At 36.2% G+C, this 16,113-nt stretch overlaps 1 protein-coding gene across 2 annotated transcripts; it reads right to left on the minus strand.

Moving 5' to 3' along the window:
• Positions 1 to 344: 344 nt before the first annotated feature.
• LOC110462773 (type-1 angiotensin II receptor-associated protein-like) lies at positions 345 to 16,113 on the minus strand. 2 transcript variants are annotated; one of them, XM_021516927.1, is made up of 8 exons: positions 15,986 to 16,113; positions 14,042 to 14,076; positions 13,292 to 13,406; positions 10,776 to 10,878; positions 9,523 to 9,547; positions 8,409 to 8,524; positions 3,298 to 6,409; positions 345 to 3,051 (listed from the first exon to the last, which is right to left on the minus strand). In XM_021516927.1, exons 1-7 carry the CDS (start codon positions 16,010 to 16,012, stop codon positions 6,291 to 6,293), a joined length of 540 nt encoding a protein of 179 aa, XP_021372602.1. In that variant the 5' UTR covers positions 16,013 to 16,113; the 3' UTR covers positions 345 to 3,051; positions 3,298 to 6,290. The 2 variants fall into 2 exon arrangements, with proteins under 2 accessions (XP_021372602.1, XP_021372601.1); XM_021516926.1 differs by lacking the exons at positions 8,409 to 8,524; positions 9,523 to 9,547; positions 10,776 to 10,878; ... (1 more) ...; positions 14,042 to 14,076; positions 15,986 to 16,113 and having other exon boundaries at positions 3,298 to 6,292.

Here is a 16,113-nt window from a genome sequence, read left to right on the forward strand (position 1 = left end):
TGTATAATGGTTATCGTTCGAGACCTACTTGTAACCACACTGACTGGAGATATGCAAAAGTGACAATCATGTTACAGTCATTATCAGGACATATTTTCATCAACTGAAGTACATAATTAGGCAATCCTGGTCGCTTGGTGCTTTTCCTATGCCTTTTGAAATTATCCATTACTCAAATATGGTTATAACTACTAGAACAAAGGACATTTCAATTTTCTAAACTTCCATTTCAAGATGAAATTAAAAATTGTGAGAGATATATATATATATATATGACATATTTGATTTCATGATCAGCTGACATAACTGACAAAATAGCACAGCCAATGAAACACAGACAGAAGTGTGAATTTTTATCAATTTTTATTTCTGGTCAGTTTATAAGCTTAAGCTATAAAAGATTAAATAAGATGTTCATGAATATTCATAAATGTATCGACCTTAAAACCTTTCCAACCAAAATGTATGTGACTGCTGTTTTTTTTTTAGAGTTTGAAGACATCAAACTTTATACGGAGCTTCATTTAATTTGAAAACTAATATGTATGTGAAACCAACAGGCTGTACAGAAAAAAAAGTTATCAAAGAATTACTTGATCAGACTCGAAAAGAGGAAGGCACTTCCATTAAAACTTGAAGCAGTGTTTTTCTACCTTTTCAGTAATTTCCTTATCTTCTTTTTCAAATAGTAATTTCCTGTCAAGTTCTTAAAATTATTGAGTCATTCAATGACAAATTAATGAATTTTCAAGTTTTCAATGAGTCCATTGAAATTTTGTTACATTTGACTGGCACATATACAAAACGCTGATTACTTGTACTCTTTGACTGGTGTTCAAGTTGCCAACAAGACATGTACAAAAAGTTAGATGTTTGCTCCCAACAGCTTAATGATCCTTGACAGAAAAACTCTCAGAGAGATTGCCCATCCAGTGGGATATCTGGTGTATGTCTGACACATGTATGACCCATCCAGTGGGATATCTGGTGTATGTCTGACACATGTATGACCCATCCAGTGGGATATCTGGTGTATGTCTGACACATGTATGACCCATCCAGTGGGATATCTGGTGTATGTCTGACACATGTATGACCCATCCAGTGGGATATCTGGTGTATGTCTGACACATGTATGACCCATCCAGTGGGATATCTGGTGTATGTCTGACACATGTATGACCCATCCAGTGGGATATCTGGTGTATGTCTGACACATGTATGACCCATCCAGTGGGATATCTGGTGTATGTCTGACACATGTATGACCCATCCAGTGGGATATCTGGTGTATGTCCGACACATGTATGACCCATCCAGTGGGATATCTGGTGTATGTCTGACACATGTATGACCCATCCGGTGGGATATCTGGTGTATGTCCAACACATGTATGACCCATCCAGTGGGATATCTGGTGTATGTCTGACACATGTATGACCCATCCAGTGGGATATCTGGTGTATGTCTGACACATGTATGACCCATCCAGTGGGATATCTGGTGTATGTCCAACACATGTATGACCCATCCAGTGGGATATCTGGTGTATGCCTGACACATGTATGACCCATCCAGTGGGATATCTGGTGTATGTCTGACACATGTATGACCCATCCAGTGGGATATCTGGTGTATGTCCGACACATGTATGATCCATCCAGTGGGATATCTTGTGTATGTCCGACACATGTATGATCCATCCAGTGGGATATCTGGTGTATGTCTGACACATGTATGAATGCATTCTAAAACTAATGTACAAACTTGTATGAGAACTGCTTAACATATTTCTACTTGGTATTCTTCAATAAGTTTCATCAATTGGGAAACAGGTACATGTGATATCAAAGTTTTACTTTATACACAAACAAAGTATGTGTTAAATGTGTCGCAACATTTCAAGACCGACTGGTCCCTTTTTAAAGCTATAACTGAGAGAGAGATTTGCACTGTACAACAATGTGACAAAATTGTATATTCATATCACTTGACCCCAGATGGTGTGCCTCTTGATAAAGAGCGTAAAAACTGGATTGAATATGTACCTGGTAGTGACATAAGAAATATACAATTCTTGTGTATTTTTATCACATCGTTGTACACGTACAATACAAATCACTCACTCCGGCAATAAGCTTGACAAAGGGACCAGTCGGTCTTCAAACATTGCGACACTTACACTGTTTGTGTTTAAAGAAAAAATATTTCTACATCGGTATGTCTTGGTATTTATATGATGATGATAATAATAATAACAAGTGGAATATCAATCTGTAAATAAAATTTGGTCCGGGCTAAAAAAACCTGATGCAAATTGATTACGTAATAAATAGGAATGCAGAGAACTATAACCTATAGCAGAACCCTATTATAAACAGTTTAATAAGGAATGATTAGATTTTCAAATGATTAAATTACCGTTGTACTACCAGGTATGTATATACTGTGTAAACACTCAAAATCATTGAACTATATCTTAAACAGAACATCACAGAAACAAATATCTAACATGCAGCAACACTTATTCTGGTCTCTCCCAACATTTCAAAAAGCCAAGAAGTCACCCCAGCTAGCCAACCTCTGTTGTATGTATAAGAATTTTTACCATTTAACTACTAGTTTGACCTTTATAGAAATAATGTGACCTTTAAATTTATAACAATACTTTCAGATTTTACAGTATCTCAAAGCCAAATTTACTGAGGAAAAGAACATCCATGACTCAAATTAAAACGACCATACAGAGAACACTGTCATAAGGTGACTTGAATATGGAGGTGTCACTAGTACTGTTCAGCAAAGACTGCCAGCTTTGTACATACCATGGTATATTCGTTAAGATCTTGCATGGACTGAACTGCTGAAGCTTAGGTACTTCTTTAGGTGTGTGTATTATATTACCCGACGGAATCGTCCTGTGTCACACATGCTATGTGGCCAAGAAGACCAGCGCTGAATTAAATTTCACATACACATTACCTTTTAGGTCAGAAGCTGGTCAGTTGGGTGCAATTCTGTGAGCCCCGCTCACTTTGTTATTTTGTAAACCTTCACTACAAGTATTGGTTCTTCAAAAACATCAAAAGATCTTGCATGGACTGAACTGCTGAAGCTTAGGTACTTCTTTAGGTGTGTGTATTATATTACCCGACGGAATCGTCCTGTGTCACACATGCTATGTGGCCAAGAAGACCAGCGCTGAATTAAATTTCACATACACATTACCTTTTAGGTCAGAAGCTGATCAGTTGGGTGCAATTCTGTGAGCCCCGCTCACTTTGTTATTTTGTAAACCTTCACTACAAGTATTGGTTCTTCAAAAACATCAAAGTCAGAAAAGATTGTTAAAATATTAAATAAATGCAGATAGGGATAAATTATCACCTTTGCAAAGATAAACTGTCATACCAATAACATGTAAACAGCTCTCAAACCTCGTTCAATTTGCTAATGAAAACAAATATTGTAAAATCAAACATGTGGTTAGCACATCATCATCCATAAATCACAAGATGTTTTTTCAAATACACTGTAATGAACTACCTCTTACCTGGAGTTGACGTCCCCAGTTGTTTCGGTTCATTATAAATTGTTAACATAGCATGAGATACTGTGAAATCCGATATTTTTGGTGGGGCCCAAATTTCGTGGTTTTCCGGAAAAAAAATCCCACCATTTCGTGGGTACATGAATTCGTCGATTATGAGTACACACTCAAATGGAATATTGCATTTCATCATACTTGTATTTAATTTGTGGACCTATGAATTTGTGGATGAAAATTTTCCACGAAATCAACAACAAAAATAAGGGATTTCACAACATTTGTTTTTCTCTTCAATTTACAAAGAGAGAAAATTGCAAATTAGGAATGTTTCTTCTAACAAACTTTTAACAAATTACAACCAGACAAAATACATTCATTTCTATATTTACAAAGTACATATAGTCACAGTATATTTGCAAACAGTAATTAACATTGGTTAAAAATATATAACAAGGGCATAAAATGTAATAATTATATAAATTAAAAGATCAAAATAGTTCCTGTTTTAATAACTCATTGTGGAATGTTTAATGAAAGTGTTGTTCTAAGTTTAAGACTCGAATGATTGGTATGAGGATGGTGGGAGGCTATTTGTCTGGAAATGTACTGATGGATGATTAATTTAAAATACTAGCAAATGTTTCATACACTTTTCAACATAAAGCACAGGTACTAGTCTTGTCTATCACTACACCCCCCCTCATATAATCAAGGTAGCTAGCTCCGTCCCCCTAGTAAAATAACCGTTATAGAAAACATGCCATTTTGTCATAACCGTTCATAGTATCGTGCTGGGAACAGTCTAGATTGACAGGAAAATACTTTTTCTGACCAGCTGACATTCGACCGTTGTTCGATGTTTCATAGGGTCTATCGAAAATTTACTGCATGAGATATGGTAAATCATACATCAAATTAAAGATATTTTCCGGTCGATCTAGACTGCTCCCGGCGTTATACTATGAACAGTTATGACAAAATGGCATGTTATCTGTGAATACTGCAATGCCCTCTTTCGAGTACTCCACGCAGGTCATTTTACTAGGTGGACGGAGTTAGCAACCTTGTTTATATTATGGGTGTATTGACAGAAAAGGCTAGTGTACCTGTCACTGTGCATAAAGTGTGGTGTATTATATATACCTTACAGAAACACGTCTCTCTTTCTTTCCATCTCATACACAGTCCCAAATACATTGTTGTAATAAATCTTCAAAGCAAAGAACGGCATTAAAAATACACTTGCCCAAAAATGTCTACTTGTCCCATTAAAATACACTGAAAAAACCTTTAGTGAAATTGGAGCAAAACTCTGAAAATTGGTTGTCTCAAGTATTGGGCAAGTGGATCCATAACCCTGTAATAATATTGCACAATTAATTAATCACAAGCTTAAAGCTCTAGGGATCTATTGATTTCAGTAAAAACGTATATGATATATATTAATCTCTCAAATGTAAAATTCTGAAGGTTATCAATGAAATTGAACCATACTGTCAATGGCGGATGACAAATACATCAATGTTTAAACACCATATAACTGATTTGTGGAGAGGAAAATGTATCATAAAGTTACTTCATCGTCCCAGTCTTTTTCATGCCATACGGTCATTTAAGATTTTGCTTGAAATGTAAAGCAACGATCTTCAGCCATATATGTATGTAAAAATAACATTACCAGTATGTAAAATGCTACCTGTATATGCATATAAATAACATTGAAGAAATCAGCAGAAAAAAATGGAATGTTAAAATCATGTAAAGATAAAAATTATGATATATGAATGGGTATAATTATAAAATAAATGACATGGGATAAAATTATTCAAACCTCATGAATCCTGCCATTGTGTAAATATGTTGACTTGGTGTAAGATTACCTGGTCTTATTTTCAGCATATACATTAACAGGTGAATTATTTCCACTTCAACCTATCCAACCTCACATAAAAAGTAATAAAAAAGTTCAATTAATAATGATTCTGTAAAACTCAACTTCATGATATTGATCTGTACTATTGTAAACAAAAATTCATCAGAATTTGTTCTTTCTATTCCAACACATCAATATTTGTTGCAATCAAATATTTTACGGACTAAAGACAATGGTCAGTAGTCACTGATAATGTCAAAGCATAAACTACTTTTTTTAATCATAATTAATTACTTTGTTTTTCTGCGAGATCAATTTTGAGTTTATTTGCAAGGAGACAAATTCACAAATTTAAATCTTTGGCAAATCTTTGTTTCATAGATACAAGTAATTACTATCAATATTGAAAATTATTTATGATTTCAAGTATTCGCTAACAAAATCTACCCAGTACATTGGAAAATAAATTATTTAGACCGTAAACATTTCTGATTATCTAAGTTTAATGTCTAGGGGCACCTAGCCAAAGAACAGGATTATCCAAGGGGAGTTTTACACAGTATTATACAAGAAAATCTGGACATTACTCTGATAAAAACCAATAATTTATCTTATCATCACAGAGATAAAAATAGCTTTTACAAGGGGGTAACATACTGGCACCAATTACTGTACCAAAAATGTCCATACATTTTTTCGGAAGAAAAACACTCATTGAAAAAAAAATCTTCTTAAAAACACAAGATGTGACTACATATGTAAACCTGTACCATTCTCTAACTCTCTCGGGTGATATGCAGAACAGATTAAAGAGTTATCTCCCTTCACATCATCACAGTAACGATCATAGCTTTGACCCCCTCATCTCTAAGGGTGGACAGGAGACTTGTCACTGTATGGGTTGTGGTCATCTGGGGAGTCCACCTGGTTGGTTGGGACTGGTTGATCGATGTTCTCGTACTGGCCTCCTGTCGTTGGTGACTGGCCTGCAAATAGGTCAACATCAATGCCTCATTATATTTGGGATTTTTCGGTTATAGACCTATTTATAGGTCCATGGACACAGGAAACCAATACCACAGAACCATGTTTAACAACCAGGGCAACTCGGAAACACATCAATAAATGACAAATAAATGCTAAGTTTGTTTTGTTCACAAACAGTAATTGAAAACTTATATTACGAGCTTTCGAAAACGTCCGTTTCCTTTGTCAAGCAAAGAGTGTGAATGACTGTCTTGACTCTAAACGGCTGAAAATATTTTATTAAGCCACAATGTGCAGAGTCGGTAAATTCAGCTGACAGAAAATATCGAGACATTTCGCCAAATAGCACCGTAATACTACAGGCAGTCCGAGGGACAGGTAAACATTTAACAAATTCAGCCCTTTATTGGATGTTAAAAAAGACAACGGAAAAAGATTGATAACACATTGAAGAAAAAAAGAAAGATAACTTAGATCTATCTAGCACTCAGCTCAAGAAATGGATGATAATTATCAGCAAGTAATTTGACTGATGACCAGACCAAAGTATATATATGTGATCATTGAGGGTCTCAATTATGCCCTCACACCCCAACACTTGCTGGGGGAAGAGATTGTAGGTGTCATAGAAATTGTTGTTCCAAAGCTCCCACAGCCAGAGGCAGACCAAACAAAGTCAGAGGTGATTGAGGTTATAAAAAAGCTAAACTACCAAAGGACAAACTTGATCAGGGGGAAAGAAAGGGTCTTAATGTATTAAGTAACGAAAAGTCCATACTAGCATTTATTTGTCATTGATAGATGTATTACTGAGTTCCAGGCTCAAAAGCTTTGAAATATATGTATATGAATGTTAATTTGAAATTGATTGATTTACTATAGATACAATAGATGAATCATTAACTCTGATAATTCTGAACTATTAACAAGAGGCCCATGGGCCTTAACAGTCACTTGAGTCCTACAGTATTAATTTTTGTTGTTGAAATATGAAGTGGAGATAATGATGTCAATCATCCCTACCAAAATTTGTGTAAAAAAGAGTTAAGTTTAACTTTAAGTGAAATTTGTCAGGACAGTGAGTTGATCATTCAAAGACCGAGTTTCAGTTAATTCGGCCTAAAAGAACTTGATTTTAAGTTTTATTTCCAAAATGGCAGCTTTGATGGACCTGAAATAAAACATTCCTACCAAGTTTTAGTTAAATCGGCCCAGTAGAACTTGACTTTAAGTTTAAAATAGTTATTTAAAATGGCGGCTGTGGCGACCATATTGGATATCTGATCAACCCAAAAAATAACAACACTTTGTCAGGATCATGAGTTGATCATTCCTACCAAGTTTCAGTTAAATCGGCCAAGTAGAACTTAATTGACTTTTAGTTTGAAATAGTTTTTCAAAATGGCGGCCATATTGGATTTCTGATTGACCCGAAAAATAACAACACTTTGTCAGGACCATGAGTTGATCATTCCTACCAAGTTTCAATTTAATCGGCCCAGTAGAACTTTACTTCAAGTTTGAAATAGTGTTTTCAAAATGGCGACCTTCACGGCCATATTGGATTTCTGATCGACCCGAAAAATAACATTCCCATGACGTATCAATAAAATCCTTTGACAGTATTTCAGCTTAAGCTGAAAATGTAAATTGTTAACGGACGAAGTACGATGGACGATGACCGATAGCAATAGGTCACTTAAGCTAAATCGCTCAGGTGACCTAAAAACCAGAAATAATGAGTAAGGTGGCATTTAACCTTAAATCAAATTTTACAGTTTATTCATTCTAAACCTGTTGCGGAAATAGGCATTTTGATGTTTCATGTTTATTGGCAAGAATTGCTCATCTAACTAAGTAAGATAAGATAAGCTTATGCTCTAAAAGGTACAGATCAAAAATCTTAAATTAAGGATTGTGATGTTGCTTACGGACACATTTTATTGTCAAGTTAACAGATAAATGTTTTTGTCTTAGAAAACAACCAAACAGACTTACCAAAGTTGGGGAATCCTGGTATGTTGATGGTGCCGTATTCACCACCCCTGTCCTTGAAAATACGGTACAGCAGGAAGGATGTAAAAGGCTTCACGATCAGGTTCACAATGCTCATCCTGAAGGTCAGTTAAGGTCATGTGACTAAAAATTTCAGAGAGACATGCAAGGGAATGTTTACATGTGTTAAAATATGTGTTCTTTTTGTTGTGTAAACTGATCAAATATAGGACTACCATAAAATTTACTAAATTCAAGTCATCAGATTACATACCAGTAAATCTGTCTTTAGGAACAATTATGTTTAACACCTACTAAGTATCATCAGTGAGGGGAAGCGCATCCTCGATACTCCAGGGGTTACATTCACTTACGCTCTGTACACCCCTGGAATATGTCATGACAAAATCAAAGGCTCAGTTTGCGCCACCTTGTGGATAATGCAAGAAGACTACTTTGATCCTTTGATGTACATCAAAAGAATCCTGCGGTGTCGTAACAGTAAATTGACTGGCTTTGAAGCGGTGTGTGGTTCTTCTATTATGTTCAAAGGACAGGTATCAGCCTAGTGATTGGTCAGGTGTTTTTCTTGAAACTAATCAAACAGCTAGGTGCGAACCTTTTATTTTGCCATGACATATTCCAGGAGTGCAGAGAGCGTAATGTGACACTCCTACTCCCAGGTGTGTAGTCACAATGTGAAACTTGATAATTGAACCGTTCTCATGGCAATGATTGGTGAACCGTTCTCATGGCAATGATTGGTGAACCGTTCTCATGGCAATGATTGGAATTGTTTTCACACAGGAAGTTATGATCAGTTAGAAATCTGAAAGGTAGGCATTCGCGTTCGTCATATGTTTGTTTCTTTCAGGGCCGTTTTTGGAGGGAGCGAGGGGGCAGGGATTGTGCATCAGATATTTTAATTGGTGGTATTTTACTACTATTTCCACTTTTCTTACATAAACGCTATCTTTGATATGTTCCATTTCAATTTTATTCAACTGATTTGAGTTTATCTTTCTTGGCAATACACAACCAGACAAGTTTCAATGTATGTAATAGTTTCCATTCAATGTTAGGTTTATGTTGTGTTAAACGACACAAAAAAGGATACCCTGTGGAAAACCGGAATTCTGACACTGAAAACAAAAATCAAATTTGTAACATCACACATCACATAATATATTATATATTATGCACAAAGAATATGTAAAAAAATAAAAAAATAATTACAGGTACATTCTGTTACAATATAATATCAAGTAGTGGTAAGATGTGCATTCACAGAAGATAATTACATCAGGGGCTACAACTCTTGAATCAATACGTTCGTTACATCAGGGGCTACAACTCTTGAATCAATACGTTCGTTACATCAGGGGCTACAACTCTTGAATCAATACGTTCGTTACATTAGGGGCTACAACTCTTGAATCAATACGTTCGTTACATCAGGGGCTACAACTCTTGAATCAATACGTTCGTTACATCAGGGGCTACAACTCTTGAATCAATACGTTCGTTACATTAGGGGCTACAACTCTTGAATCAATTCATCCGTTACATGTGCTAAGTATCTTATCACACGTACCATTGTGTGCTGTTGTTAAGTTTCATTGAAATACAGCTACCGTAATACTTTAGACATTACATGAAAGGACTATGCTTTTCTATATTAAATATGCAATATATATCAAGGGACCTAACTCTTCATATCAATGGAAAAAAACATAATTCTTACACATGTACAGGTTTATGTATAATTATAATAATAATATACAGCATTTGATATAGTGCCCTATCTAGATAACATAAGCCACTCTAAAGTGCTATACAGTACATAGATATACACCTGCGGGGAAGGCCGGAGTATTAACCACTCGACCGATCCGCCCATGTATACAAAGTTCCATTAAAACTAGTACTTTGGTAGTCCAGACAAATGTATGTCCACAGACAGACAGTAATTACATCAAGAGCTGCAGGTCTTTAGAAAGAGGATAAAACAATGATCGGTTACCCATGCATATGTTCATATGAGAGGTATAATATTTGGCTTTGTTTGGTTGACATCTATCTGATACATGAGAATGGACAATTTCATACCAATCCAGCACTTAGAGGTAGCGAGGATGTGTCTATAGACAGATGGATTGCTGGACAAGACAGACAACAGAGGGATAATATGGTACCCGTCCTATCCCTAACTTACCATTGCAGGGGGTAGTAAAAACACTTATAGGACATGTTCAGAAACAAGACTTTTACCTTTAAAAATAAGAAGTATTGAATTTTGTATGTTGGCCAGTTACAAAATATTTACAGATTAAATTACTTTCAGATATTTCATACATGTACGGTACATACCTCTTTTACTGTTGGGCCTTTCAAAGGCATCGTAGGCCAGAGGCTGGTGTATGGCTATAAAGATGATGTCTTGAAGGATACTGATGAGGTGCAAAATCAAGAACTGGAAAAGAAATCATCAAGAAATTCTATTATGTGATGTCATCAGAGTATATACATTGCAACAATTAATGTACCTTTTTTATGATTAGCGGACTTGAGCACAACATTAACTTCCATGGAAATGTTTCATTGAACAATATATTTTTCTGGATTTTTGATGCGTCACGATCTGAATATTAGTGTATACCGCTTCAGTTGAAACGTCTGTGAGACGTCGTTCAATTCATTGGCTGATCTCTAATCCCTCAACCAATCGGCTGCGAGGATGCAATTTTCACAAAGTATTCATAACAAGAGGCCCAATGACCCTGCATCGCTCAACTGGTATTAATCTCACACTTGTTATCTTAAAAGTGGACTAAAATACAGCTACAGACAGAAAGAATATCAGTGTTTGATTCATAAGAACCTATTAAAAGATTTAAACATATGACGCCTGTGACCTTGAATGTCGAACAAGGACATAAGGTTGAAAGTGGGTCAAGGTCATTTATTTGAACAAACTTGGAAGTCCTTCATCCCAGCATGCTACAGGTTTTAATTTCAGTACCCTAGACCTTTTGGTTATTGAGAAGAAGTGGTGTAAAGAATTTACGACATTTGACCCCTGTGACCTTGAAAGTGGGTCAAGGTCATTCATTTGAACAAACTTGGTAGCCCTTTATCCCAGCATGCTACAGGCCCAATATCAGTACCCTGGGCCTTTTGGTTATTGAGAAAAAGTTGTTTGAAGATTATTAGACATCTGACCCCGATGACCTTAAAAGTGGGTCAAGGTCATTCATTTGAACCAACTTGGTAGCCCTTCATCCCAGCATGCTACAGGCCTAATATCAGTACCCTGGGCCTTTTGGTTATGGTAGTAGAGTACAGTAGAGGGTTGTGGCCATGGGTGATATTTTTGTTAAATGGCTAACCCCTGTATAATGATATGAAAAAAAAATATAAAAATAAAACTGTACTAAAATTGGTATAAGCATGATGAAGTGGGCTATGTGAGCTTCACATTTGTAAAAAAGAAAGAAGATTTCTTTGGTTCGAGAATAAAATTTTGGCCATAATACGAAAGGGTGCGTACACATGAAAAGCTAGCTTTACAGGAGGTAAAATTTTGACAACAGCACACGACGCAAAATTGCAAAAAATCAAGTTTAACAATTTTACTGCGACTCAGATAATTCTGCAACCAGGTAGGTAATCTTTAATTTCAGACAGAGCTTAGGAAAAAAATTACTACTTGCGGGGGTCAAATTTTGGGTTAAAAATAGCATTTTTTGGTAATTTTTGATGTGGTAACCATGGTTTTCACACAAGTGACATACATAGAAAAAAGAGGTTTATACACTTCTCAGTGCTTTATATGTATTGTAAATGTAATGCAGTTTACAAATATATATACATGTGTTGTGTAGGGTAAATCCGCTGTGTTTACATTTCCTCGACATGTGCCTTGTTTATCAGAGTTGGGCCATTTCTACTGTATTCTGCTACCTATTGAGAAGAAGTTGCATGAAGATTATTAGACATCTGACCCCAGTGACCTTGAAAGTGGGTCAAGGTCATTCATTTGAACCAACTTGGTAACCCTTCATCCCAGCATGCTACAGGCCCAATATCAGAACCCTGGGCCTTTTGGTTATCAAGAAGAAGTTGTTTGAAGATTTTAAGACATTTTCCCCCTGTGACCTTGAAAGTGGGTCAAGGTCATTCATTTGAACCAACTTGGTAGCCCTTTATACCAGCATGCTACTGCCCAAATATCATCAGCCTGGGCCTCATTGTTATTGAGAAGAAGTTATTTAAAGTAAAAAGTTGAGGCCGGACATAGCCATAATCTCACTTGGCCCCAACAAAATGGCCGACTGCTGTAATGAAATGAAGATTTGTGATGCTCCGACAAGCTTCAAATCAAAAGTGGGGAAACACTGCAGGTTTCCGTGTATCGACGGCTTATAAATCACATTTTGTTTATATTTCAAAATAAAGGTGTATCGAATCGAAATAATCGAATAGTGAAACAAATATCGAGATAAGTATCGAATTGTGGGTAAAGTGTATCGTGACAGCTCTATGCAATATACCGGTATACTGTCACAGCACTAGTGTTGATGCTCCATCACTTACCTACTTATTTATATATGCATATCAAAATAATACAAGCTGAGAACACGCAGAAATTAAGTTATGAAAGTCTCCTAGTATTTACACTTTTTAATGATTTACATGTAGCCTGAAATTAATATGCTGGCCATTAAGATATTGCATAATTACTATCGAATTCCTATCGAATTCCTATTGTTTGGCTCCTAGGTATACCCTGAGCCCTCTGACCACACCGTAAGTTCACTTCCTGTTGGGGCAGGTGAGCAAATCATAAGCCACATTAACCATAAGTAAGGAAATGTATTTAATACCATGAGAATAGCATCAGCTGACTCCGGACAGGCAATGCCCCACACTCCCAGCATCAAGATAAACAGGTTCATTGCCCAGTAGGCTGGGGGCAGGTAGCCCTCCATCATGGACGCCCTACAATGTAGAATGATTAGAATATAATTACAATGTAGGAACTCTGAATTATCATATCAATGATCCATTTTGTTTGCTTGGGTTTATAAGTCTTTGCAACATGAGGAGTGTGTCCTCTGATGGTTGAATACAAAAGTCACATAGTGTCACCACAATGAGGTTTATTTCTGCTTGTATCACCATTATAAGACCAGAACAAATCTTCAGTTGGTTTGTTTGTGTTTTACGTCCTATTAACAGCTATAGTCATTAATTAACACTTGTCACAAATGCATGGCAACAAGACTTAAGCGCAATAAAATTCTTGATCAAACATTTAAAGGCTGTCAGCATTTTAAACAGAGTTAAAAATAAATTTGACATTAAGCCAAATTCAGGGAATCCTCACTGCTGGCCTGTACATCTCTATTATCTTTTATAAGAAAACATGAAATACCTTCCTTCAGCATTCCAACAGTGGATTTTAAAAGAAATATCCAACTTTGGAATTTAAAAAAAAGCACCATAAAATGATGACATTGCTTAAACATTGAGGTTATATATGCACTACCGGTATATTAAATACAACCAGAAAGTATTATTACCACAAAACTTTAAACGTGACACATTATGTGAATCAGAAGGAAGTAACTTACCATATCACCAAGACAAAGTGTACGATGATAATTGCCTGAAATATAAAAATAATGTGAACTTATCTTGTATACATATAGGCGGGCATAATATATAAATTCACAAATTCTACCACAATTGTACCATATACATGTATATGATGTTTAATCAAGGCCAATATAAATTAGCTCCTTGCAGGTGAAAAGTGATTATTTTTCAATACAAGGGGATTTTTTAACATTAAAGTAAACTGCAACAATAAACCCTTCAATAGTTTTACCCGAAACTCGAATCCGCTGATTTATTATTTCCCCCTTTTTTTATCGGAAATTAAACATCATCTGTTGTGTAAAGAAATGGCACTTTTTCATAACCCTGTTTTACTGTTTGTGTATCTACCATCATATAAAGGCCATACAAGGATATTGCTATATATATATATATATAGTTACTATAAGTACTCCTGTCCAGTTTAATTGACTCTCAAAATTACAATTTCATTTTGATGTTGAAGATTCTCAATTCTCCCACCCTTCACAGGTGTGTCTCCTGTTTTAGCCGGGAAAGATCAGCTTTGACGTCGTCAAAAGTGAATGACGATATTCATACCCCACATGTCTTTTTGTTTACAAACTTGGTGGGTTATTGTTGGTGGGGCTGTGACTGAAATAATAGGATGGGAGAAAAATATTCATCCCCTACCTTGAGGGTGTGACAGAGAAATCTCCAACCCGAGGGGTGATGTTTTTCGGTTGTCTAACCCGAGGCTCTATCGAGGGTTAGACAACCAGAAAAATCACCCTGAGGGTTGGAGATTCTCTGTTACACCCTCAAGGTAAGGTAAGATTCTATTATCTATTAGTAGAAGCCACAGGAAAATCCCCGAGTCTGCAGAGGGTTCCACGTTAGCCACCTCTTACAACATGCAATGATATATATACAGCAAGTCTATTCTTTCCCTAAATCTGCACAGGATACTTTGAAAATGAGAGGTGTGAAGCGGGGCTTGGCCAAGTGACTGCTGGTGAAAAGCTTAAGGTAGCTCTGCTTGTAACAGCAACAATCTAGAGCTTGAATTTGAATCCCAGTCTTGCTGTCATGTATTTTTGACAGGTGCTTATAGTATATAGAATTAGTCGGCTTCCTTCTAGTTTCACACTAGTGGACAGTCCCCTTTAATTTGCTCTACTAGTAGAGCGCAGACTTGGATACTTGGGGTCACTAGTTCAGTCCTCAATGGAAGCACACTACTTTCTTTCCTGTTACAAATGGTGACCTTGGCAATCTATGTGGTGGCAGGCACTATAGGCAGTTAGATCCTGGGTTGTTACGTAGGGGTTCAAGGGGCAAACACATTTAACAAGTGGGGACGTAGTGTGGCAGGTTTTAATTGTATAAGGTTATCATGGTTGCCTTCTAGCTTTAAGCTAGTCAGGATTTCCCTTTAGCTCAACTGGTAGAACTGGGATACTAGTGGTCATGTGTTGATCTGTCTGGTGGAAGCACATGCCACTACAGCTCTTTCCTGTTACACATCTGTTGTCTCCTGTTTCATGTGTAGTACTTTTGTTTTGTTGTCTTACAATTGTTTTTAAAAAAATGCAATCAATGTAGTTATTTGTATATTTTTCATCATTACTAGACTTATGTGAGTGAACACGTCTATCAATATTCTATTAAATCATATAATTAGTAAACTTTCGTATGAAATTTACCATAGCAATTAGGGATGACAGCAGTTGACATTATGTACCAGCATACTTACGGTATGAAATACCATTACATACACCTATCAACGTTAAATGTTACTATTGATCCATTGTATATAACATACGAATGATACGGGTAAAATCAATAACAAGTCTATTTTGCACGAATGTGACAGTCATCACACACATTTCGGGTTGTTTCTTTGCAAAAGTTCTTTTAAATGCATCCATAAACGTCCTAACATATCTTGTGTTTACCTTCAAAGAAACACTCGGAGGGTTCATGGTGAAGTATAGGAGTCAGGTGAAAATGTCAACCTTTTTTGCCAGAACTATACTCTTCCTCAGCCGGAGTCGTCAGCATCACGAGCACCTGTTACTGTGGA

This window comes from Mizuhopecten yessoensis, unplaced genomic scaffold, assembly GCF_002113885.1.
Source record: "Mizuhopecten yessoensis strain PY_sf001 unplaced genomic scaffold, ASM211388v2 scaffold10829, whole genome shotgun sequence".
NCBI classification, from domain to species: Eukaryota; Metazoa; Mollusca; class Bivalvia; order Pectinida; family Pectinidae; genus Mizuhopecten; species Mizuhopecten yessoensis.

What these genes read in the sequence shown, in the direction of transcription:
- LOC110462773 (XM_021516926.1), bottom strand. Translation starts at nt 1,789, where the DNA reads ATGTTAAGCAGTTCTCATACAAGTTTGTACATTAGTTTTAGAATGCAT.